General features: G+C 47.2%; 1 protein-coding gene across 2 annotated transcripts in view; it reads right to left on the bottom strand.

Annotated features, from left to right (window-relative positions):
• Positions 1-20,518, bottom strand: part of grik2 (glutamate receptor, ionotropic, kainate 2) — a gene marked incomplete at its 3' end in the record, with an annotated part of 152,430 nt that extends 131,912 nt beyond the window's left edge. For both annotated transcript variants that reach the window (XM_080005174.1, XM_080005175.1), the window contains exon 1: positions 20,411-20,518. In XM_080005174.1, coding sequence (XP_079861300.1) covers positions 20,411-20,498 — 88 coding nt within the window. In that variant the 5' untranslated portion in view covers positions 20,499-20,518. The remainder of the gene's footprint in view (positions 1-20,410) is intronic.
• Positions 20,519-23,672: the final 3,154 nt, after the last annotated feature.

The following is a 23,672-nucleotide window of genomic DNA, read 5'->3' as shown; positions in this document are numbered from 1 at the left end:
CTCTCTCTGTGTCTGGATTACAGACAGGCATGGCTACAGCATTTGAAACAGACTTTATCTCTCAATTCCCGCAGCAGTTAGCAGGAGCAAAATTGCCGAGACGCTCTTTTCCCTCCCCGCCTGCTTTTTTTCTGTCTCTCTTTCTTAGATTTCCTCTTTTTCACGCATTTCAATTTGTTTATTTCTTTCTTTCTTTCGTTCTTTCGCACTATACGGCCTGCTTTCCCCAAGAGCGAGCAGACATTATCTCAGTCTCAGTCAGAGGGCCAGAGGTCAGGCTTAACGCTTTCCGGCATCCATTATGGAGAGAAGTGAGAGAGGCAAGAGGGAGGGAGCGAGTTCAGCTTTGTGTCTGAATCGTGGGTCAAAATTAGACTGATGTAGTGAGGGCATTTAAACTGCCCCAGTCAGTGACGGAAGAAGTGAGAGGGAGAGAGAGAGAGAGAGGAGAGAAACGACTCGAGAGAATGCAACACCAGGTATGAAAGTGGGGCAAAAGACCCTTGGGAGATGAACCCTGGATTGTGTTATTTCGGAGGAAAAAAAACCCCAAAACACAATTAGCAGGATTCTGGAGCCCGACAGCCGGACAAAAAGCGGTTCGGCAAACACCTGCAGTTGCGTCCCTACAGATTAACACGGGGGTGGACTTTCTGTCTCCGTCTGAATGTCTTCACCTCTCTCCTTTTGTAGGTCTCTTTTCCTCCCTCTCTCTCTCTCTCTCTCTCTCTCTCTCTCTCTCTCTCCGGGGAAGAGCTGCTCATCATCCATATTTAGCCCTAATGGGAGGAGAACAGAATAGGGAGTATTACAAAGCTGCAGGGGACATTTTGTGCCCCGAAAACCCCCATTACACCTGATGAATCCCAGCCAAACCAAAAAAACGGCCCTCCACGGCGGAAAATGTTGCATGGTTAATGTACGTATCGTGGGACAGCACGTCGCATCGTCCCCACGGTGTAGAAGTGTGGTGCAGTGAAAATTAGAAACCGACTCGAGCTTTGAGTACGGTGTCCTGCTGTGACTCAATAATATAGCTGAAATCTGTTCGGGATTGCTCCTTAATTTGTGGTGTAGAGACAAAGCCCTGAGTAATTCTGCATTATGCCCTTACAACCATGGAGCCTGCTCTAGCTGCTCCTACCTCAGCGAGGGTGGAGATATGTGTCATTTACATACATACTTTCCACTTTCACTCCTGCCAGTGCCGCTACTTCTTTGCTGAGATTGCATTAGCCACGGGCAGCGTTAACCAGCTGTGCATCGAGCCGTTCAATACGTTTAATTGTGGACTTTTACCTTTAAGGAGTCAACGATTCGGCCACACAGACGCACAGAGCACATACACTCGCAACACTTTCCTAAGGCCCCCTTAGAATTCACAGCGTCAGTTTGATTTGCACCAGTGTGACCGATGTGCGGCATTCTGAAGACAATGGCTTGACAATCAGTCTCTTTACCTTAAAGGTTTGTAGTACGGCATGGTGAAAGACGACCAAAGCAGAGTGGGAAACACCCGGCGACGCCCGATGGGAAGCCTAGCGTGCCAGAGTCTGACGGCACTAACGACGAGTTCAGTGATGTCGACATCCTTCCTGTTCTTCCTGGCGAGAATCGGTCGCCACCAATCGCCGTTCCCTCCTCCCCCAAACATCAAACATATCGCGCGTCGCGCCCCGCAACCCAAGCACGCGACGAGCCGATCGTCTCATCTGATCTGTACAAATTTTAAGTGCCGCGCACATTATGCACCCTCCTTGTCAAAGCCAGCTTTCGGAAGAAAAAGAAGAAGAATCACTGGGGTGATCCCAGTGGGGAAATTTGTCCTCTGCATTTGACCCATCCTAACTGTTTAGAAGTAGTGTGCAGCCGTAGCACAGCGCCTGGGGACCAGCTCCAGCTGTAGAGCCATCGCCTTGGTCAAGGACACCTGCAGGAATGTGAATCTAATGTACACGTTATTTCAGGGTGGGAGGAAAACCGGAGCAGCAAGAGAAAAAACCCCACACGAACATGGAGAGAACATAAAGACCGCACGCAGAAAGGCCTGAGTAGGGTGAATAGAAACTGAGCGACCCTGCCGTGCGATGCAAAATTATCTGCTGAGCGGACAGGTAGAAGAGAGAGAATGTCCCGCTAACACTGTCGGTGCCAGGCTAGCTCATTCCTTCCACCGCAAAAACCGCCAGAGGGTCTGTAGGGGATGGGGGATAAGCAGACTGCTGGGCGTGACTTCATTAAGAATAGAGGAATGAATGGCTTGGGATCCAGGGGCTGACAAACCTCTGATGGTGTCAGACCCCCGGACGCCGTGAGTGGGTGGATGGGGGGTCAGGGTGACTGGAGGTAGGGATCTTTTTTTTTTGTGGGGAAAAGCTCAGGAACCATCTCTGAAAAGGAGCAGAAGTGCTGATTGATTGATGGTTTGATTCAAATGGAACCCTCAACGGAGCGTAGGTTTAGTATCGGTTCATATTCTGCGGCGAGCAGAGACACAAGGAGCCATAATCTACACAGCTACACTGCACACCGCAGCGGCAGCAGCAGCAGCAGCAGCAGCAGCAGGAGCTGAATGTCCTTCAGCTTCCGAGACAGCGGCAGCACATTGTTTCATATTTTCTTCTTCTTTGTCCCCGGCTTACAAATCAAGCACAAGTAATTTGATTTGGCCACAGGCGCTATCGATCGTCTGGGCCGGCCCGGCTCTCCGGTCAAGCGTTTGTCCAAACAGGAAGTGGGGGGCTGAACAACGTCCGAGGGGGGATCAAAGAGAAGGGGGAGGGAGAGATATCGAGGGGACAGAGTGAGGACAAAAAAATAAAAAAATAAAATACACGCGGGGAGGTGCGAGGACAGCGATGGCGAATGAAAAACAGCGCAAGAGGAGGGATGTCAAATCAAGTCAAAAGATGTGCTCCGCCAGTTACACATGGGCACTCATCCGTGGCGAGGCTTAACATCACAACACAATACCCCGCCTCAGATTGGACGGAGCTATCTGAGCTGCGACAAACAGATCCGTTCACCCGCACTGCTCATTCCTGATAGACTGACACCGGGCGTGTTTGCTCAGTCAGTAACGCAGATGGCCGCCGCCTCTCCGCCGCCGGCCCAGAGCGATAAGAGGAGTTGCGGAGGGCCGTCGGGCTCCCTTCTCCTTATTTTTCGGCACGCAGCGTTTCATCTTGTCACCCATTAGCCCAGTGGTTCCACCTTTTCAGGCCCACCTACATGGCCAAATGAACCCACCCCGCCCCGCTTTCTCCCCCTTCCTCCCTGCGGCTGCCTGCCCTGCTCCAGCCCTGCTGGTATCGGACGGACGACATCAAGGTGAACTCCTGCTCACTCCACTTGAAAAAAAACAAAAAAAACAGCCTATTTAAAGACTAGGAGAAGGGTGGGTGGGGGCAAAACGTCTGTTTTCTTTTTTTAGCCCTTCTCCCCCGAGGACCATTTGTCTCTTGCAGCAGCAAGAATTAAGGAGGTGTAGTTAAACCGAGAGAGGGGAGAGAGAATAAATAGGGAACTCTATTTTGATAGCCAAAATTAACTTTTTCCACGGGGTCTCATTTGTGTTTCTTCTCACGTTGGCGATTGCGTCGTTCGGGCGGGTTAAGCAAACTGTGGCGAGGTGTCGGAAAACACAAAGGCCTGTTTAAAGCGATTGTATTTACTCATAGAGTGGCAGTCTGTTGTACCGCACTGTAGGCAGACGTCTTTCCCCTCTTTACTGGTGAGTCATTTTTCTGGGCTGTGAGGCGGGGCCGTCTCACCCTCCAACGGCACGATGTCTGCCAACACTCACCTCTCTCCCCGCGGATTTACAGAGCCTATTTTCACCTCTTAATGAGAGAGCGTATTCTCGGCAGAGACACATAGAGAAATCTCTAGGTCATCTACAGACTGCTTTATTATGCTGCACAAGCACCGTGTGATACTGCCTATCACCACTTCAGCTCTATAATCGTCACTCAGCTCCTTTTTTTTATTTTTTTTTAACAGCGCTCGGTAGTAACTTGGGAGAAAAATAAGAGCAGAGGGAGCAAGATACGAGAGAGTCCCTCCATCCTTACAAGCCCAAGCTGAATTATTTAAGAGTCCAATTGTCTTCTGTGTTTCTGACGAATAAGTCAGGATCCCATGTGTAGCGACCTGTGTTACTACACCGTCTGGTTCATCCAAAAGATGAGCTGGGGGAGACAGGGTTATGGGGTCAGCATCCTTTTACAGTCATGAACTTTTTTAGCCCATTTTTTTGTTTTTTGGCCACCTTTTTACAGGCACCCCCACGGTTGTCTACCTACAGCAGAACCTGTACGTTTGGCTGAAGTTTGTGTTTTGTGAGAAATGGTGGGCATAGGGATTATAACACAGATAACTGCTGTATATACACACACGTACACACCACAGACACGGGAGCGAAAGGACACAGAGCCATGCCGCATTGTGCCAATGAGCTTAGTCACGCATGTGAGTAAACGCTCTCACCACAGCCCTGGCATGACAATTGGGTGCGAAAATATACAAACAAACCAGCTGGAAACCGCAGTGTGTGGAGTACCGCACACACTCAAACACACCGAGATACAGTACACACAGGGTGCAAACAGAAGGAAAACTAAAGATGGAGATGTACCATGCCATGTTGAGTGTAGCCTTTCCAGTGTCTGCAAGCATTATTGAACAAAGGGTTGATATTTGTTTTGTGCACGCTTGTAAAAGAGATCATTAATTAGGCTGCCAGTTCAATCCATGTCCAGCATTTTCAATTAGGATAATTGCATCGCCCACTGGGAAAAATCCCCACTTGTTCACAAAATTAGACCTCTTCTTCCTATGTTTCGGGCTACTGTTGTGCAGCCCTCGGGACTTGTCATGTCACTGAATGCATGTTGCGGTTTACAAAATCTAGGGTAAACATGACTTCCTTTTGGAATGCAATGCATTATCCCATGCCCTGGTCCTTTGAGCCAGTCTATTAAGCCTGGTTTTAGTGTACAGCCGTTTGCTTACAGTATACCTGGCAATCAGTCAAGACAAGCAACACCTATAGCTGGAAGCCCAACTGTGTGTGAAGAATAGTGCAACTGTGGCTCTAAACCTAGGGGTGTTGTAACATACTTCCACTACACCATTTCCTGTCATGGCCCCTGAAAAATGCTCTTAGGAATTTATTACGGATGCAGGGTGGATGGGAGGAGGGGATTTGAGAAGTCTTTGAAGTGATGCTTATGCAAAAGTGGAGCAGGGGTTTCTGTACGTAAAGTCATTGCCTGAACACCCACACACATAGGACCCTGGAGCCACCGCTGAGGGGAATAGGAGCTGACTCTGCTTACAGTACGGGTACGTGTGTGACTGCAACACAGCTTACAAAACACTGTTCACTTCTAACTATATACATAATAAAGAGAAGAAGGCTAATTCTGGGGAGTTCTTCTTGAAAACACGTTGGTGCTCTCCGAAAAGCTATTTTAAAGGTAAAGGTAATTCTCCATGAAGTAACTTGATCTCAAACAATTGTCCCACGATTCAAAGCAAAGACTCATTCAAAGATTCAAGCTCTTTTGTTCCTTCTTCTACATACATTCTTTTTGCTGTGTAAATGCTTGTAGGGAGACATATCTTGTTCATGTCTTCCAGGCAGTTACACGATATGTATCCATCTATGTCCATATTTGTGGCAGTTTTGCCTACCACACGCCATCCAAGTGGTGTTTTCAGGGACCTCCGGCACAGAGACACAGACGATGGGGTTGTAGACACACCAATTTATTGTAGAGAGTGGGCTGAATGGAATAAGCCCAGGAGCAGATGGACACGTGTCATGACAAGGGCCCCTCTCCTGAGTGTGTGTGGGGATGGGGGTTTTACCTGTTGCTGGATAGACCAACGAATGAGCAGCAGATATGCAGCCACTCTCATCCTGGATCCCAATTATCTAGATCCAGGTCAGGTGTGGCTGCTCAAACCACACCATCCCCACACCACATACCCCCGACACCAAACTGAGGCCAGGGAGAATATCTGAAGGAAGCCTACGCCCCAACACAAGCCCCTCCAGCATCAAGCAGAGAACCAAAAAGAAAAAAAAAGCCTGAAATATAGACTCTGATGCAGGGTTCCTACACCTTAAATAATAAAACGCCGGACTCTAAAACAGAGTTACCATACCTTAAACCAACAAATGTCCAAAAAAAATAAACTGGTCCCCTTCCAGGGGACCTAGTTCCCTGGAACAGCATGGCCCACTGGCTTCCTTCCCCCAGGGCGACGACAGACTGCCCCCTCCTCCCTTCCGGAGCATGGGGCCTCGGGCTGCTGTGCTGGCTAGTGAAGGCGTGACTGTTGTAGGGGCTGCTTGGAGGAGTGGCCTGGCTGCTCGGCTGCTGGATAGTCCCGGCAGTGGCTGCTGGGCAGAGTAAATAGCTGCCAGCGCTTACCTGTGGTGGTTGCTGCGGCTGCTTCTCCCCCGGTTCTCCGCCAGACACCATGGATGCTGCTGCTGCCAGTCGGGAGAGGGTTGCTGCTGTGTCCCTTCCCAGTGCCAGAGAGCCCTGTTCAGACGCCAGTGTCACAGTTTCGCCTACCGCACGCCACCCAAGTGACGCTTTTTTAGGGACCTCCGCCAGAGGGACACAGACGACAGGGTTGTAGACAAAGTTTTTGAGTTTATTGTGGAGAGTGGGCTGGATGGAATAAGCCCAGGAGCAGATGGAGATGTGTCATGACAAGGGCTCCTCTCCTGAGTGTGTGTGGGGACGAGGGTTTTACCTGTTACTTGTTAGACCAACCAATGAGCAACAGGTTTGCAGCCACTCTGATCCTGGGTCCCAGTTATCTAGATCCAGGTCAGGTGGCTGCTCAAACCACACAATCCCCACACCACAATATTCTAAACTGCTTATCCAAGACAGGGGGCAACAGGGCAAGCAGAGCACCTGGGCATCCCATTCCCCAGCCACTTGCTCCATCTCCAGCTGGGAGATCCCCAGCCATTCCCTGTGCCTGTGGAGCGATATCATCCTCTCACCACACCCTGCTCTGGTTCTGCACCCCATCGGAGAAGACCCTTGGGCAGTGAACCAGGCACTAAGTAACCTGTATGTCCTCTGGTGAGGGCACCAAGGGAGCTTCTTTCAATGTGGAGGAGATTCTGAATTTGTCCCCTATCATGAGGAGGGAGCCAAGCAACCCTGTTCGGCCGCTCGAATCCACATCGTCACTCCCTCTCCTTCCCTGTGTCTCCAGTTGGCGGAAGCACACCCATATTCCCCAACTTGTCATTTATTTTCTGCCATATGTTTCTGCCTCTTCTTTCACATTTGTGTATTTACACTCTCTGTCCTGCTTGTCAAACATGTCTTTGTGTTCAGACACCTAAATGATGAGCAATTTGGATGCCATGTTTTTTTTTACCATTGCGTGAACAGCAGCAAGTAGGTGGGAAAAAAATGCCAATGATTTTGGAGTGAGATAGAAAGAAAGACCCTGTACGGGAGATCCAGTGGTAGAACTACCAAGTTCACAAAGGTCTCCTTGCTTTCCAGATGCCATGAATTGTCAGCTGCCCTTTTGAATTATTCATTGTTCAAAAATGTGACCCTTGTACGTCGAAGTAGATACAGTAGCATACTCGACTATTTGGGATTAGACAGCCTGAAAACAATCACTACTTGTCCGTCCTGCATTCCCTTTTCGGATACCACACCCATTCAAGGCAGAAATGGCAAATTTTGTGGCCTCTTTCCCATGGTCTTTGATGAGCGTGACTATAATGACTTTTTGGATTGGGTTTGTTTAGGAATACAATGAAATCGACTATGTCTACTGAAATAATGTCATTGGCAAGCGCAGTGGTAGACTTGCCAGTGTACCAGCTTGCTCAAGAGGTTTTGGCGCTGCACAGTTTTGACTGGCTGAGGAAGTGAGCGTGAGGTCCCAATCCCCCTCTGCCATTTACCATCATGTTTAATTCAGAGGAAACAGCCTTTATTTATTTACTCATCGCGCTCCCAAAGGGTCTTACTGTTTTAATCTTTTTTTTTTTTTTTTTGTCATCTCATCATCTCTCTCGCTCTCACACAAATACACGCCCTCACACTCTTTTTTTCCTGTCTTTTTTCCCAGTCCCTCATCCCTCTATTTCAGCACTCCCTCAAGTGGAGATCACCATCTGAAATTGATGAATGCTGACCAAGACATCACGGGAAATCAAAGTGCTTCCTCTCCCACTGTACCACGACCCACACACACACACACACACACACACACACACGCACGCACGCACGCACATACACACACACACACACACACACACACACACGCATGCTCACACACCGGCAAACTTACTCACACAAACATACATGCACACGCGGTTACTTTGAGAAACACACTCACGCACAGCAACATCATAAAGCTTTGTTCAAATCGATGCCATGGTGGGAAATAAGGGTTCAAAGTGAGCTGATGGGAGCATTTTGGTGGCATGTGTTCTCCACGCCCCCCCTCCAGGATTACAAAGGACGCAGATCTGGGGAAATGCACCCCAGCGGAGGGGAACTCTCGAAACAACGGTCTGACGGGAAGGGAAAAAAAATACAAACACGTACCAAACCAAATCCCACACACAAAGTATTCAAAGAGAGAAAGATAAGATGGCATGATAGCGCACACGCGCAGCCTCCAGACGTACAGATAAAATACCCACCCACATTCCACTGATCCTGCGCTTTGTGATGTTGCAGCATTTCCAGGAAACGCCTAAAGAGTATCTTTATTCCCCACGCAGCAGTGTGCGAGAAGTTTCCTTATGTGGGAGAGCATCTGGGAATGAAGTCTATTTTCCCCCGATGCCGATAGAACTTGACTCCTCTCTCTCTCTCTCTCTCTCTGTCTAAAGACAGGAGACTCTCTTTGACTTCATTGACTTTTTATCAATGAAGCAATAGATGAAAATTGCCATGTTTTGCCTTTGTGGAATTGAATATACCGACATAATATTGATATTGTGATATGAGATTAAATGTTGTCTTTAAGCCTGCTTTTCAGTAAGGTAATACGATATTTGATCATAGACTGTTCCGACTGTTCAATGAATCGATGAATCTACATTCTTGGTTATATTATCCACATTAGTAATGATTCTCAAATGTTTCTCGTGTGTACAGATCATATGAAACCACGAGCAGTCACCCCAAAAAAATATAATCAATTCATCAATATTTTGGTATTTTTAAAAATATTGTGATATTCCTTTTTGTCAATATCGCTCAGCAAACTGATGAATTCTGTGCTTCTCTGCAGTGGCTCCGGAGAGCAAAGCGTTGACTTCTTAACCTCCGCCCCTTTAAAACCCATGCGACGCAGAGGGACGACGCCTCAGTAAGGGCTAAGGGTGCCAAGCCTTCAACCAACTGAGGAAACCGTTGTCATGCACTGTCACCCATTAAGGGTGAAGAGGAAATGTTCAGCTCATTCATAGATTTGGGGGGTGGAATGCATGTAAATCTCTCAATAAAACCACACTGGCTTTTTCAGCAAGCATGTGATTTTGTCAGGCTGTTTTAAAACTTTGAAAATAGGCTCTCTGCACATTCCGTCTCTCTCCCACCACTTCCGAGAGGTTAGAGTCACAGCAGTAACAACAGAGTAATGGCAGGGATAGACCAAAATACTTTCAAAAAAATTTTGAAAAACAGCATCACACTTTTAAATACTTTTCCCCCATCCCAGTAGTGCACACGTTATAGGATTTTGCGAGGACAAGTGATCACAGGGGATTAAGGATGCCACGGTGAGGTTTTTTCCCACCTGTTAATGGACTCATGACAACACCGTGGTACACGGGACATTTTTAAGTCAATGACGCTCAGTATCTGTAGACTCCACTGCGCATGTCTGCTGCGCAAACCTCCGGGTGCTGGACCCGGTAGACACCGTTTACTCTGGAATATCGATCGTATTTAATGGCTTAAATAAAAACTGTGGATTTTTATAAAAATAGTTTTTTCTATTTATTAATTGCATTGAGGCTGTTCGGTTGTTGTAGCAAGGAAGCAGATGGAGGATTTGGATGTGCTGGTCTCGCATGGCACGGTTTGTCTGGTGATTGCATCAGAGTTGCAGCTCCAGGTTATTACTTGTATAATTTCTAATATGTAATAACAGACACTAAATAATTTAGTGTTTTTTTTGTTTTTATGAGGGAGAGCAACACAGAGTATTTGTATGCCATTGCATCGAGGACAGAGTTAATTTGCAAGTGGAGTTCAACTTCTCAACCTTCCAATACCGCTCTTTATTCATTCTTTAATCATCAAGAACTGCTGCAACAGCTCTGTCCGATGGACGACCCATGGATGACAAGAGCACAGATTTTCGTTACACAAAACCGCCACCAGTCCCCCTCTCGGGAGAACAATCCCTTGCCATGTTTTGGTCTTTAAATAACTCATCATCACAACTTCACCAGGAGAGGGAGAATCACCACGGGTGAGACAAATAAACATACAAACAAACAACATGTACCTGGAAATCCATAAACATAGAAACATCAGACAACAACATGTATAGCTATGGCATTAAAGGAGGGAGAAAAGAAGAATAATGTGATCAGGAGGGTGTTAGGGTATGTGTGTGTGTGTGTGTGTGTGTGTGTGTGTGTGTGTGTGTGTGTGTGTGTGTGTGTGTGTGTGTGTGTGTGTGGGTGTGTGTGTGTGTGTGTGTGTGTGTTAGTGTGTGTGTGTGCGGGTGTGTGTGTGTGTGTGTGTGTGTGTGTGTATGTGTGTTTGTGTGTCTGTGTGTGTGTGTGTGATGTGTCCACCGGTGAATGTACACGACTCTACCCAAGTAGTTCTGGTGTATGAGCTTGGAGTTATATCGTAGTGACTCCAAGCAGCGAAAAAGGCCCCGCAGCCGTATAGACACTCCACAACCCCCAGAAAAATCAGAACACCATGCCCTGCACCCACAGAAGACCCCCCCCGGCCACCAGAAAAGCTGGGAGCCCGCGGAGGAACACCCACACATGGCGCATGTGAGCTTAAACCAGTCACAGAGAGCGCGGGAAGACCCTGCACTCCTGAAGTGGCACGGGTGGCACCGACCAGAGGCCCGGAGCCAGGTCCTAGGCCGACAGACCGACACTCCGCCAGAACCACCTGCCCTGCCAACTCCCACAGACAGCCAGATATGTGGCCCCTGCACCACCTGTGGAGCCCGGGACACCTGCCACAGAGAAGCCACGCAGCGGGAGGATGGCCGACACCCACAATGGCGAGCAGCCTCCAAGGGGCCCTGGAAAGCACCTGGCAGTGCCCCCCCGCCGCCCTGCCGGGTCGCAGCAGGCCAGAAACCACCTGGCACCAGGGGCAAGCCACCTGGATCCGAACACAGCCGGCAGGGGCCCCACCCAATCTCCCCCCGGCCAATCACACCCCCACACCAACCAACCAGCGCCCCGCCAACCCAGAAACCCCAGTGCTCAATGTGTGCTGTTGGTAAATGCAGTTAAAAATTACGGGGTGTTGGGGCCCGAGTTCACCAAGCATGTCAAACCCGAGTCACTCGCACCCCTCCTGCCATTGTGTGGTGTATGTAGTGAGTTCTGGCACTGGGAGAGATAGGTGAAGCACAAACAGATCAACGCAGGGGAGCAGTGGGCCAGGCAGCAGCCATGCGGACCCCACCCCGGACCCCACCATGACCCAGCACCCTCCCCTGCCCCGTACCATGAGGCATCCAGCCCACAGCAACCAGCCACAGGCCCAGAGCAGCCCGCCCGCGTCATTGCGTACCTCTCTTCGCCCCCAGCAGGCCCCTGATCAGCCCCCGGCCACCACACATGCAGACCACAGACAGACGACGGCAGATGGCCCCCACCCACAGCCCGGCCCCTCAGCAACAAGCGACGTGCCCCGTGCAAGTGCCAGAGAGTGCTAGAAATAATTTAGTATAATATATGTTGTTCTTTGCACATCGTCATAGCAACATATCATCACACTTGTTTCATACCTCCCCCTTGCTCCCACCATGCCCTTCAGAAAGTATTGATAACACGCAACAAGTATTTTACAAATTACAGTTTTTTTATTTAATGAATGTAGGCGCTGATACACGAAAATGAACTAATTTGTTTTATTTATATTAAAAGAAAGTAGTACTGTACTGTGGGAAAGTAATGTAATTGGTGTATGCCCAAAAACTGTGTTAAGACCGGTAACACCAGTAACCGCGGCAACCCTGCAGGGGATCACACATCTTGGTATTCTAGCACACACTATAAGTGCCGAGACTCAAGACTTAAGATAATGTACAGTAAATCCAACCTGATCACAAGAGTTTCTCACTGTCTCAAATCAAAGGACTACCGGTGACGGGAGCGTGCTCTCAATGACCCTTCAGACAAGAGGTCTCTCGAAGTCCTTTTGTGTACACTCGGCAGAAACCGTGGATACATGCGCAAAACGCTGTTGACATATCGTGGTCAACAACTCCGTGAAAGTGGAACAGATGAGAAACGAAATTAAGAAAACAAGTGTGTAACTTGGAGTACATACTGTGCAAAACATACACACGCATACAGTAGGGGTCGTGTCCCTCCCGAATGAGCACGCATATGCAAAGCACCACTGCACATAATACCAAGACTGTGGTAGATAACCGCAGCAGAGGCACTCATCGTATGGATGACACTTCAATCTTAATGCAAGCTAATGAAAGAACATCCCTGGCACTGGGGACATTATTGACACATAATCCAGGCCCCTGGAAGATTGCAGCCGTCATCCCCAACACACAACACAATCAAAGCGACCGTGAGATTTCAAGATGACATTTCAGGATTTGGATTTACGGTGCCTCAGCAGAAATTCCAACCTGATGTGACAGATAGGGCGCGCGCCACAGGATGGCTTCGCTCGCAGGTGTCCGTGCCCGTGGCTCTGCATTCTGCTATTGATTTTTTTTTTTTTTTTTTTTCCGACCAGATTATTATTCCAGCTTCTTGAGAGGCTTGAGGCAGGATACGGGACAGAGTCTACCTTCCCTTCAGCAAGATCATTCTAATTCATAACCCCTTCCAAATGAGTTATTGACTCGGAAAGGCACCCCTGCCATTCTCAATGAGAGGCTTTTACATCCATTTATATGGACTCTGGTCTATACACTTGTCTTCAAGGCAGTGAGACAGAAGACATAAGCCATACAACTGACAGGCAGATAGGCAGACTGGCAATCCTAGTGGCTGGTTTCCATACATTCTTACTGACAGACTGACTGACTGATGTACTTACTGACTGACTGACTGACTGAAAGCCTGACATTACTCACAGACAGCCATAAATAACAGTATCCCCCTGCGACATCATGGCACCAGTAAGGAGTTTGGTCGCAGATAATAACAGAGCAGGACAGAGACACAGTGGGCGCACAGGTACACGGCGGTCATAGCAGAGGACACTGTGCCTTCAGAAGTTATACTGTATTACCGACTCGTATTACGGTTAGAGGGCTGTACTGTAGGTAATAGCTCTTCACAGAGGCATGTCCTCACCCTGTCCCTAGAAAGGGATGAAAAAAAAAAAAACAGCACCGTCACCATGGCAGTCGGCTAAGTCACCTCTGCCTCCGATGTAGTCAGTCAGACAGCCATTGGACCTCTGAGAGACACCGGAGAGAGACCACTTTCTACCTGAAGACTAATGTGGCTTAACAGCGAGAACAAATATACCTTAATATACCTAATATACCTTAATAATAAAACCTTAAGGTGGCTGTAAGGGGTAAGAAATGTGGCTTTCACCCTAACCCATTCTGTGGAAGGCATCATTACACGTCTTGGCATGCGTCCGTGTCACAGGACGGCTATGGACATGGCAATCTCCCTCGCTCATCAGCCGGGAGAGCGGGGCATCGTAACATCCATCCAAATCACAAGGGCACACACTCCGCTGAGCACGGGAGTTTTAATGAACCGCTGCTCTCCAGCTCTCTCTGCTTTTTGTGGGTTTTTTTAATATGTGGTTCCTGAAAATCTGAAATAATGTGATATTTAAACCATTTCACCGATTTGCCCGTCAGAGATAGTTTCAAATATCTATAAAACTACGAGTGAGTGAAATAGGAATATTTTAAGCTGCTTACCACTGATTTAAATATATTTACAGGGAGCCTGTTGGCTGCTAGCCAGGATACAGTGTAATACTCACAAAGCTATCACTTCTCGACTGAATTTAAGAAAGCAGATAATTCAGACTGGCAGCACTAAGGCAAAGAAAGTCAATTAACTGGAATATTTATGGGTTGTTTTTTTTTCCGCCCTTTGTGAAAGCAATTTTAATACTGTGTGCCTGTGTGGAGTCTCGGGGTTTGGATGTCCACCTTGATGGAATGAAATGAAAATGGGAAATAGTGTAAAATGCTGTACAAAGTAGAACATCCAGTTATCACAAAGCATGAGAGACGGCTGACTATCTATTAACAACCTTATTAACACCTTCATTTTTCTAGCACTTGGCAAGTAGCTTGTATGTGTGTGCGTGCGTGTGTGTGTGTGTGTGTATGTGTGTGTGTGTGTGTGTGTGTGTGTGTGTGTGTGTGTGTGTGTGTGTGTGTGTGTGTGTGTGTGTGTGTATGTGTGTGTATGCGTGTGTGTGTTCGTGCATGCGTGTGTGTGTGTGTGTAGTGTGGAATAGAGTACAGGTGGCCTAGGGAGGAAGCAACTAATGAGCAAATAGTCATAACTGGGTGACTGAGTGGAGAGAACCGGCTTGCCGTGCAGCGCGGCCAAGGGCACAAGAACTCCAACCAGCACATCAGATAGTTGAGTTGCACTCACTGAAGGATGATATACCGATTGTTCCCATTCTGTGAAGCTCCATTTTGATAGCAGAAATCAAGCTGGGCACAAGCCAATGCATTCTTTATGTGGCTTGTGAATTCAATTGAATATAATGCATATAATGAGTGGATTTTTATTCAGTACAGTTTCCTACTATATAAATGTACTGCTGGAAATAAGAGGTAATAATAATAATTATTATTATTATTATTATTATTATTATTATTATTATTATTATTATGATTATTATTATTATATAGAATTTAAATAAAAAGTAACTTTTTTCTATTTTATTTTGATTTCAACTATTATTGTAATTTTTATTTTTATTTTTATTGCGATCAGCAGTTTAGAGGGGTATTATTTAATTGATTTGTGTGTGTTGAACCATTAAATGGCAAACCAGCAAATATTCGTCACAAATGCATGTGTGTGTGTGTGTGTGTGTGTGTGTGTGTGTGTGTGTGTGTGTGTGTGTGTGTGTGTGGGCATGAGCATGCGCGCTTGCCGATGCAGCGTGCGCATGTTCTTTCAGTCTGACCTTCTACCGCCTCACAATGTTGCGGCGGCTTAAGTTATTTATTGAGAGAATTCCTTTAGGGTAAAACAAAGCTATTGGAATGGCCACTTCATGGTTTGATAGGGCTCCACCCTCCTTTCGCTTTATCACCCTGTGGCATGTGATTTAAAGGCAATGGTGTTGGCTAAATGTTGCTCCTTTGGCAACAGATAAAGGTTTTATTGATGCCCTCATCTCAATGTCATAAACCAGCCATTGCCTGTGCCTCAAATTTGCTCGTACCAATAATTTACCTCGATGCAATCATAGTTGCATAGTGTGCATTGGCTTGTTCTAACACCAAATTTTACTATGCAATATTTGACTGGAGACTCTGTTTTACCAGCGGTTGATCAAAGCACTCCCGATCCTGATGGCAAATGATATGAACTGCATTTATATTGGAGGAATAGAATGAATAAAAATCCACTCGAGGGGAAGGACCGCTGATTTCCACTCCACATACAGAGGGACACATTCACAAAAGGATTGCCTGGCTTTGGCAGCCGTTAAACCCACCCAAATAACAGAAAAATAAAAGCGAAGTGAAATGCACCGCTTACTGCACTGCCATGCAAACAGCGTCTCAGTGCGCTGCTATTTGCGTGTATTTAAATGAGGTATTCTTCATACATTTGGGTGCAAAATTGGCCCCTTTCTATGCAAATGAGCTTCGTTGCAAAAAACGTCCAATTCACAAGCCCCTGTGCTAATAGCCCCACACTGTTAGAGTGAAGTTATTAACGTCCCTAGAGACCTGGTGGTAACTGCGCGGTCTCGTGACGGCGATTGGCGTTACGCACGGAGAGACCCCCAATGAGGTATACCTAATGTGCAACAGGGATTTTGCGACCAGACGCACGGGGATTCCCCCAATGGGGCCCCCCCGAGATGGTCTCCCAGTTACATGTCTTATCGCCAAATCCCCGTTGCGCGTTACGCGTTGGGAGGTCTCTCCGTGCGTCTGATCGCAAAGTGTGCACCAGCCTGTGCACAGGCACTGTGTTGGTTTTGCTTTTGCCGCATGTGTTCTACCTCTTATAGACAAATGAAAGACAGAAGACATTCCTGACACAGGGATATCGGTGATATCAAAACACAAATCAATGATAATAGTGATGTTAACGAAAGTCTGCAAGTTCACTGTGTAAGACTTCTCTCCATTCGTTTTCGAGTGATGTGTAAAGGCAACGTTTTGCCTCACTAATCAGATGTTTAAATAAAGTTGAATTGAATTGAATTCCCCTTCAGCAAGTTTTCATCATAGCAGCAGTCCCTCCAGCTCCTCTGTCAATCCCTTGAAACTCTGAAACGCAGAAAGACAGGATTTCTGTTCTATTTAAAGCGTTACCTCGTGTTCGCCGCACGTTCCCCTCAACACGCCTCCGTCAAATGAGATTAGTTTCCCCTAATAGGGGTCAAACGCAGCTCAGCAAGCAAGACGTTAGCATGCATGTAATTGATATGATGGCTTCCTTACTAGCTCCCCATCCACCCCGCTGCCGTAACCTTGACTCGCAACATATGCTCCACATGAAAGCCCCGGCTCCCTTTAAGTGGAGAAGGGGCGTGATCAGTAAACAAATGGCGGGGGGAAAGAAGGTTGTTGAGCACAGCCTGATGTATTCATCCCAGTGAGTGCCGCCCGCCTTGTGTCAAACACATACCAAATAACATTCATAAATGATGAATGACACGCACGTCGTACACACGTCCGTGTTCTAATATATGCGTCGCTTGTTCTTTGACCCGTGGGTCCCTCTCAACAATTATTGAACCGTGGGGGGCGATGGGGCGATGGGGCGTCGGGCGCGGGCGTCTGGTTTCAGGGGTTTGACCGTGCGCGGCTTGCAGGGGGGTCAGAGGTCGGACGGCTGACGAACACAGTTTAGGACGGGGTGAATAGACTGCCTGGACTCCAGCCACCCCACCCGCTCTGGGTAATCTGTACCGTATGCATTAACACCAAGACATTCGACGGAAATGGTGAATTTGTATTTATGTTATACGCATTCGCAACCAAGGAGTACATAATACCATTGATTTCACGTAAGTTCGAGTAACATCACATTCACCTTTAAAAAAGATCTGAATTAGATATCAGAATTGACTGTGCAGTATAACTGGGATGTGATGACTGATCGGTGTTCCAAATGCCAGTTCAATACTTTTTGTTAATTTCACGTTTTGGAGATTGATTTGAATTCAGTGACAATTAATCACATATCACTACCACGGCAGTATTGGCGATACGATGCCTCGATTAATCAATGGAATCTAATTAATCATAACCTAATGCGGTGGTATGTGAAAAGACGCTTTTCTCAACGTTAGTCTCTGGTCACAGAGCGCACACTGTAGATGGTGTCGTTCTGCCATTCATGTCGTTTTGACACCTACCGCGCTGCGTTTGTAGCTCCGCGGCCCCACCTCATTTCATGCAAAACCATCCGGCAGCCCATAAAGCCGTGAATGGAACAAAGACAAACGCGGTGCTTGCTCACTTCCACCTTTCAAGTGTGCGTACGTGATCTTCATAATCACCGACACCTCCCTGCGTTGCCGGCGGAGACGGGTTCACTATAACTTGAGCCGATAACACACAGGAGAAAAAAAAAGAAAGGAAATCAGAGGAAATTAGCTCGCTGGGTGAAGGATGTTTTGCTTATCGCCCCCTGATTCCATACCTAATGCTCCGCGTTGCTCGATGATCCGCTTAGGCACTCATTGTTTCCAACTTGCATTACTTTCTGGCAAATCTCCTTATTTGTAAGTTATTTCGCGAGGAGCAGGCGGGGTCCGAGGTTCTGCGTGCGCTCAGCATAATGTCAGGCTTTCAGGGTTATTGGCAGCCGGCTTTCCTTAAGACCGCGGCACAAGTTGTTCTGCCAGTGAGTGGGAGGTTTTCCTCCGCCCGACTCGCACGTTCCGGCTTGTCTGCTCGTCCGACATTGACCTTAACGCAGATGCCGAGACAGAGGAGCCGTAGCCCGAAAACATCTCATTCAACCTATCACTCCTGCTCCGCGGAAACAACTGACTGAGGAACGTTAAGTTCTGCCATTCATCAAGACCTTTGAGGTGTATTCTGTTCTCCGTTGACTTTTTGTTGCGTTTACAAAACAACTCGCAAAACTAAAAGCATTGTGAACATACGTCTATGAATCCTCGACAGATCGGTGAGAGAAAGAAATGAAAGTTGAAAAAGATGATAGTTCTGATAGAGGAATGTGGTGAAGACTCATTATTTGCTGCAGATCCACCGCTACGTCCCGCCACCCTCTGGGCCTCCTCTCTCTGCCAGCTCTCACGCTGTCACGCAGCTTCCCAACCGTTGGCCCGATAACGAACACAGGACGCCACCTTCCACAAACTGTACTCCCCTCGATGGACAAACCCAAAATCCTCAGAACAGAAGGGGTGCTCCGGGCTCCCACTGCCGTGGTGCTAATCCCACAAGGTCATACCCACAGGAACTCTGAGACAAATAGCTGCAGCTGAAAGTTTTTCTTCTCCTTCTTAAAGTATGGCCCTTGTCATTCTGCTCACAAAGGGTACAAAGTGTTTTAATAATGAATAAGAGCATGTTCATTAATATAGGATCGAAGAGCGAGGCCACAGGAAACCTGTCTGTATCAATGAAGCGTTCTACCCCGACATGAATAATACATTAAAACATGGGGATGATTTGTAATATATATTTAAAATATTCAAATATTATAAGCATATAGAAATACGTGTACGGATTTAATTTCGCTGCTAGCCAATGTCAGTGCACGTTAAGGTGCCAATAACAACCCTCTAGTCATGTGACCAACCATGGCAACTTAGTTTCCCTAACATTGTTCCCAATCCTTGTTTCAAACTATGAAAGTATGTATATGTATGTGACGAATAAACCTCTTGAATCTTGAATCTTGAATCTTGAAACATCAGGGGGGGCACTTCACATGCTCTGGGAAAGGGATTTTGGAATAATGTGGGAAAAGAAACGTCCTCCTCCCAGTCACTAATGTTGATTTTCATACCGTCACCAGGAATTAGAGGGGCCACACGCTAGTGTGTGTGTGTGTGTGTGTGTGTGTGTGTGTGTGTGTGTGTGTGTGTGTGCACGTGGGCCTGTGAGTGTGTGCGTGTATGTGTGTGTGTGTGTGTGTGTGTGTGTGTGTGTGTGTGTGTTTGTACTTCCTTGTGTGGTGTGTGTGTGTGAGAAGTGTCAACTGTAGATTTTACTCTGCTTTATTAAATACAAACAAAATTTAAAATATATACAGTATATGATCAAAACGCCAGAGTGTGCTTATACACACAATTTTTCTATGATATTATTCTTTTTTATTTTATTATTATTATTTTTATTTAACGCAATTTGAAATCCCTTTTATTACGGGATCAAAGAGGGGTAAAAAAGATCCTCCTGTGGTTCTATAAACAAGTACGTCACCTAAAATAGCAGATTAATAACATTATATATTTAAGTTGAGAGGGAGAGAGGGAGGGGAGAGGAGGAGAGAGGGAGGGAGAGGAGGAGGAGGAGGAGGGAGAGATTTTCTTCGGGTGAAACTCGGATCCAACCGCTTGTTATTATTTCAACACACGGGCTTCGTCGCAACAGGTGACACGCGTTGAAACCACTGTACCGCTGTGGTTATGTGGCAAAGCAATCCAAAACTGCAGCACTCAAAAAAAGTACCATCCATCCGCTTGGCACCGTAGTGCGGAGTCGGGAGGTTTTTTTTTGTTTGTTTTTCCGCGCCTCTCGTTATTTTCCACAGTTCCTCAACGCACTCTTACTTTTGGTGCGTTTTGTACACCGTAACCATCGACGCACCTGGTCGCTTTATAGCGGTGAGGGGGTCGCTAAAGGGTCGCACAACAGGCATCCACACACGCGCGATGGAAACAACCCACGGGGCTATAACTTTGCTGCAATCCGGCTCGGAAGAAGTAAAAACACACACACACACCAACACACAAACCAAAAAGAAAAGGAAAAACAAGCATCTTACCGAATCTCAGGACGTGCGGCATCCCGTGAGAATATCCCACACAGTGTAAGAGCAGCACCGGGATCCACGCGCTGCACCTTCTCTGCATGGTGCACGCTATTTATCCCCCCGCGGATCGGTATATTCCACCCGATTGTTGTTGTTTACTTGTTGTTGTTGTTTTCTTTTCTTTTTGTTGTTTGTTTTTTTTTTCCTTCCTCCTTCCTTCCTTTCCCCCCCCTCCCCTCTTGTTATGCTCGAGCAGGGCAGCGGCACGGCGGCATCACGGCATGGTGGTCACCCGTGGGGGCGGCGGAGGAGGAGGGTGCGGGCAGCGCTTCTCCGCGTCCATGGGGCGAGCAGCACGGTGCGACGGTTCCGCGGCTCACTGCGCCAAGAAGCAGCCTTCCGTGGGAGCGGACGGCGGCGCGTCCATGTTAAAGAGGGCGAGAAAGAGAGGAGGAGGAGGAGGAGGAGGAGGAGGTGGAGGAGGAGGAGGGGAGGGGAGAGGGAGGGAATCCACGCACCGGCAACCTGGAGGAGAGGGGTGGACGGAGAGGAGGAGATGCGTTGAGGATCCAGACTGAACGGGGCGGGTAAAAAAACAACAACAATAATAATAAAAATAGTAATAGAAAAACAACAACCCTGTAACGCTCCCACGGCACGGTGTCTATTCTGCTGCACTGTCGCGCAGCGTCTGACGTCGAGCCAGCCTCAGCGCTGGAGCGGAGAGAGGGGAGAGTGGACCGGAGTGGACACGCTTCCCGGGCACTTGCTGACCACGCTTCCCCCTGCCCATCTCCGGTCTATCTCGGCCGCAGAAACGGTCATGTTTTACCCACCCCCGACCCCCCCACCCTCCCACCCTCCCACCCGGCTCCTCCTCGGTTCGGCGCCGCCGGTGCAGCCGGAACTGAGAGAAAAGCGAAAAATCAATCTACGAATTAAAAAGAAAAAAAACAAAAGAAAGTAAGATTCGCTTCTGGTCCGATCGCGGCTGCTCAGGCTTTTGAGGCACGCGAGAGGCTTGCGTGAACCCCCCACCCCCCCCTCCACCCCTTCCAACCCCCACCCCCACCCCCACCCCCACCCACACACACACACACACACACACACTTTTCGAACTGAGATACCACACGTGAAGCGATTGAGTTGTGTTGGAGAGACAACGACGAAGCGCTGAACTTCGTGGGGCATTCACGGGCACATGTGGGGACGCTGGGTGAGAGACGCTCGCGGCATTGATCAAGCCAATGTGCGCAAATGCCGGGTTTGTTTGCAGGCCTGCGGTGTTTCAGGTCCGACAAATGCATAAACTGAACACGACCTTCACATTCTATTTGCATGTGCCCACATGCAACACGTGTGATTTCGATGTGCTGAGGAAAATACAATTTGGAAATGACCTATGAGAAGAAATGAAAAGTCAGCAGGTCACGGGCCTATAATACTTACACTGAAAAGGAAAATTGGGATTGGTGTGAGTGGATGAACTTCAAAAATGTAAACCTGTATTTATAAGGTCTCCTCAGCTTATAATGTACAGTTTAATACATCTCTTGATTTAAAGTCGAAAAAGAAAACTATAAAATAGGCCATGGATAGGTTGAACAAACTGAAGCTTTGAATTTTTGTAGAGCCTACTCATTTTTTTTCCCAGTGTACTCCTGGTCCTGAATCCAAAGAGGAGTAGATGTTTAGTCAGTTCTATGTCGGGTCCCCAAGTAACTCCTGAATCTGATGGCATTTCTATTTTCATTTTTATTTTTATGTTCAGAAGTCAGTAGCACACTGAGAGCCTGATCAGTGTGGGCTGTGATAAAACAGAAGCCTCGCCAGAGGTTGCAGCACCATGGACAGCGACGCTCGGTTCAAAACGCTCCCCCCTTTCCGAAAACCCCCCCCAAAAGATTTCACGTCATTATCCCGCCCCGCACCGTGCGGGGGAATTGTCTGAATTTTAGCAGTGAAATGACCTGCAATTCCTCGCAGAGCAGTGAAGCAGTCTCACTCCACTGAGAGACAAACGTCTCTGTTGACAAATAATTCAAGTGGACATCTGTGTTAACATATGGTGCGTGTGTAGTGATCCTTTAATAGAGCGTTTTGATAACATTTTTCTATCTAGCTCATCGCTATATTAACATGGGATCCCCTATGTTGTGGCCAGCATGTAGCTACTATTATACTACCATAACTACATGTCTTGCAACCTAGGCCTAGTTCACTTTAAATATAACAATGTCATAATGTGAAAAGGTAACCAGAATTGACCGAAATTGAGAAAATGACCATAACTATCTATTTAGGTTTGTCCGATAGGACAAAAAAAGGGAACCTACACGGTGAATTATGGGTTTATAAATTAGGCCCTTGTGTTGTATTTTAGACTCAAAGTCGGTTTATTCAACAACAGCACAACAAATTAATAGTCAAATATCTGAGGCGTTCAACAAAAAAGTCGTAATTAGCTCAGAACTGATAATCGCGAGAAATTGATGAATTTGGCCTTTGTAATAATATTAATCATAATAATAATAATATAAATAACCATAATAATAATAATCGTTATTGTAATAATAATAATAGTAATAACCATGATAATACTAATAATATTAATAATAACAATTCTAAAAATATATAATGAATTATAATAACAGCAATTAAAAATATCTCACCGTTCGGGTGCGGATGGTTGGAGTCATTTGTACGCTCTAATTTGGAAAATGTGTATATTACGAACTCTATTTTTATTATCATTTATTTTATTTATTTTTTTTTTACTCGTTTTGAAGCATTTTTTTTTTTTTTTTTTTTTTTCAAAGAAATATACCACCTCGGGAGCTCGATAAAAACCTCCCTTTTGAAACCACGACGACGACAACAACAACAACAACAACAACAACAAAAGGTGAAGCAAAAGCGCGCCACGTGAGAGCATGAGGTTGATTTAACGGCGCGGCGCGTTGTATTCACACGCGGTCGGTCTCCCGCCTCATCCACACGTCACCGGCAAAACCGCACCGTGCCACCGGCGCCGACAGCCGCGACGCGTGCGGCACAGTCGTTCGACGAAGCCACGAGCCGTTTTCCACCCCAACGCACAACACCACCCCACCCACCCACCCACCCACACACACCCACCCACCCACACACACCCACCCACCCAAAAAAAAACAAAAAACAAAAGTGACGGGCGCGTCTCAAACAGAGGTCACGGTCACGTCGTGCCCGGGGACCAGGTGGTCGGAGCCCTTTAAACCCAGAGCCCCAATTCTAT

Source organism: Zeus faber, assembly GCF_960531495.2.
Source record: "Zeus faber genome assembly, chromosome: 8".
NCBI classification, from domain to species: domain Eukaryota; kingdom Metazoa; phylum Chordata; class Actinopteri; order Zeiformes; family Zeidae; genus Zeus; species Zeus faber.
The sequence above is the reverse complement of the archived record's forward strand: the minus strand, read 5'-3'. Positions and strand labels throughout refer to the sequence as shown.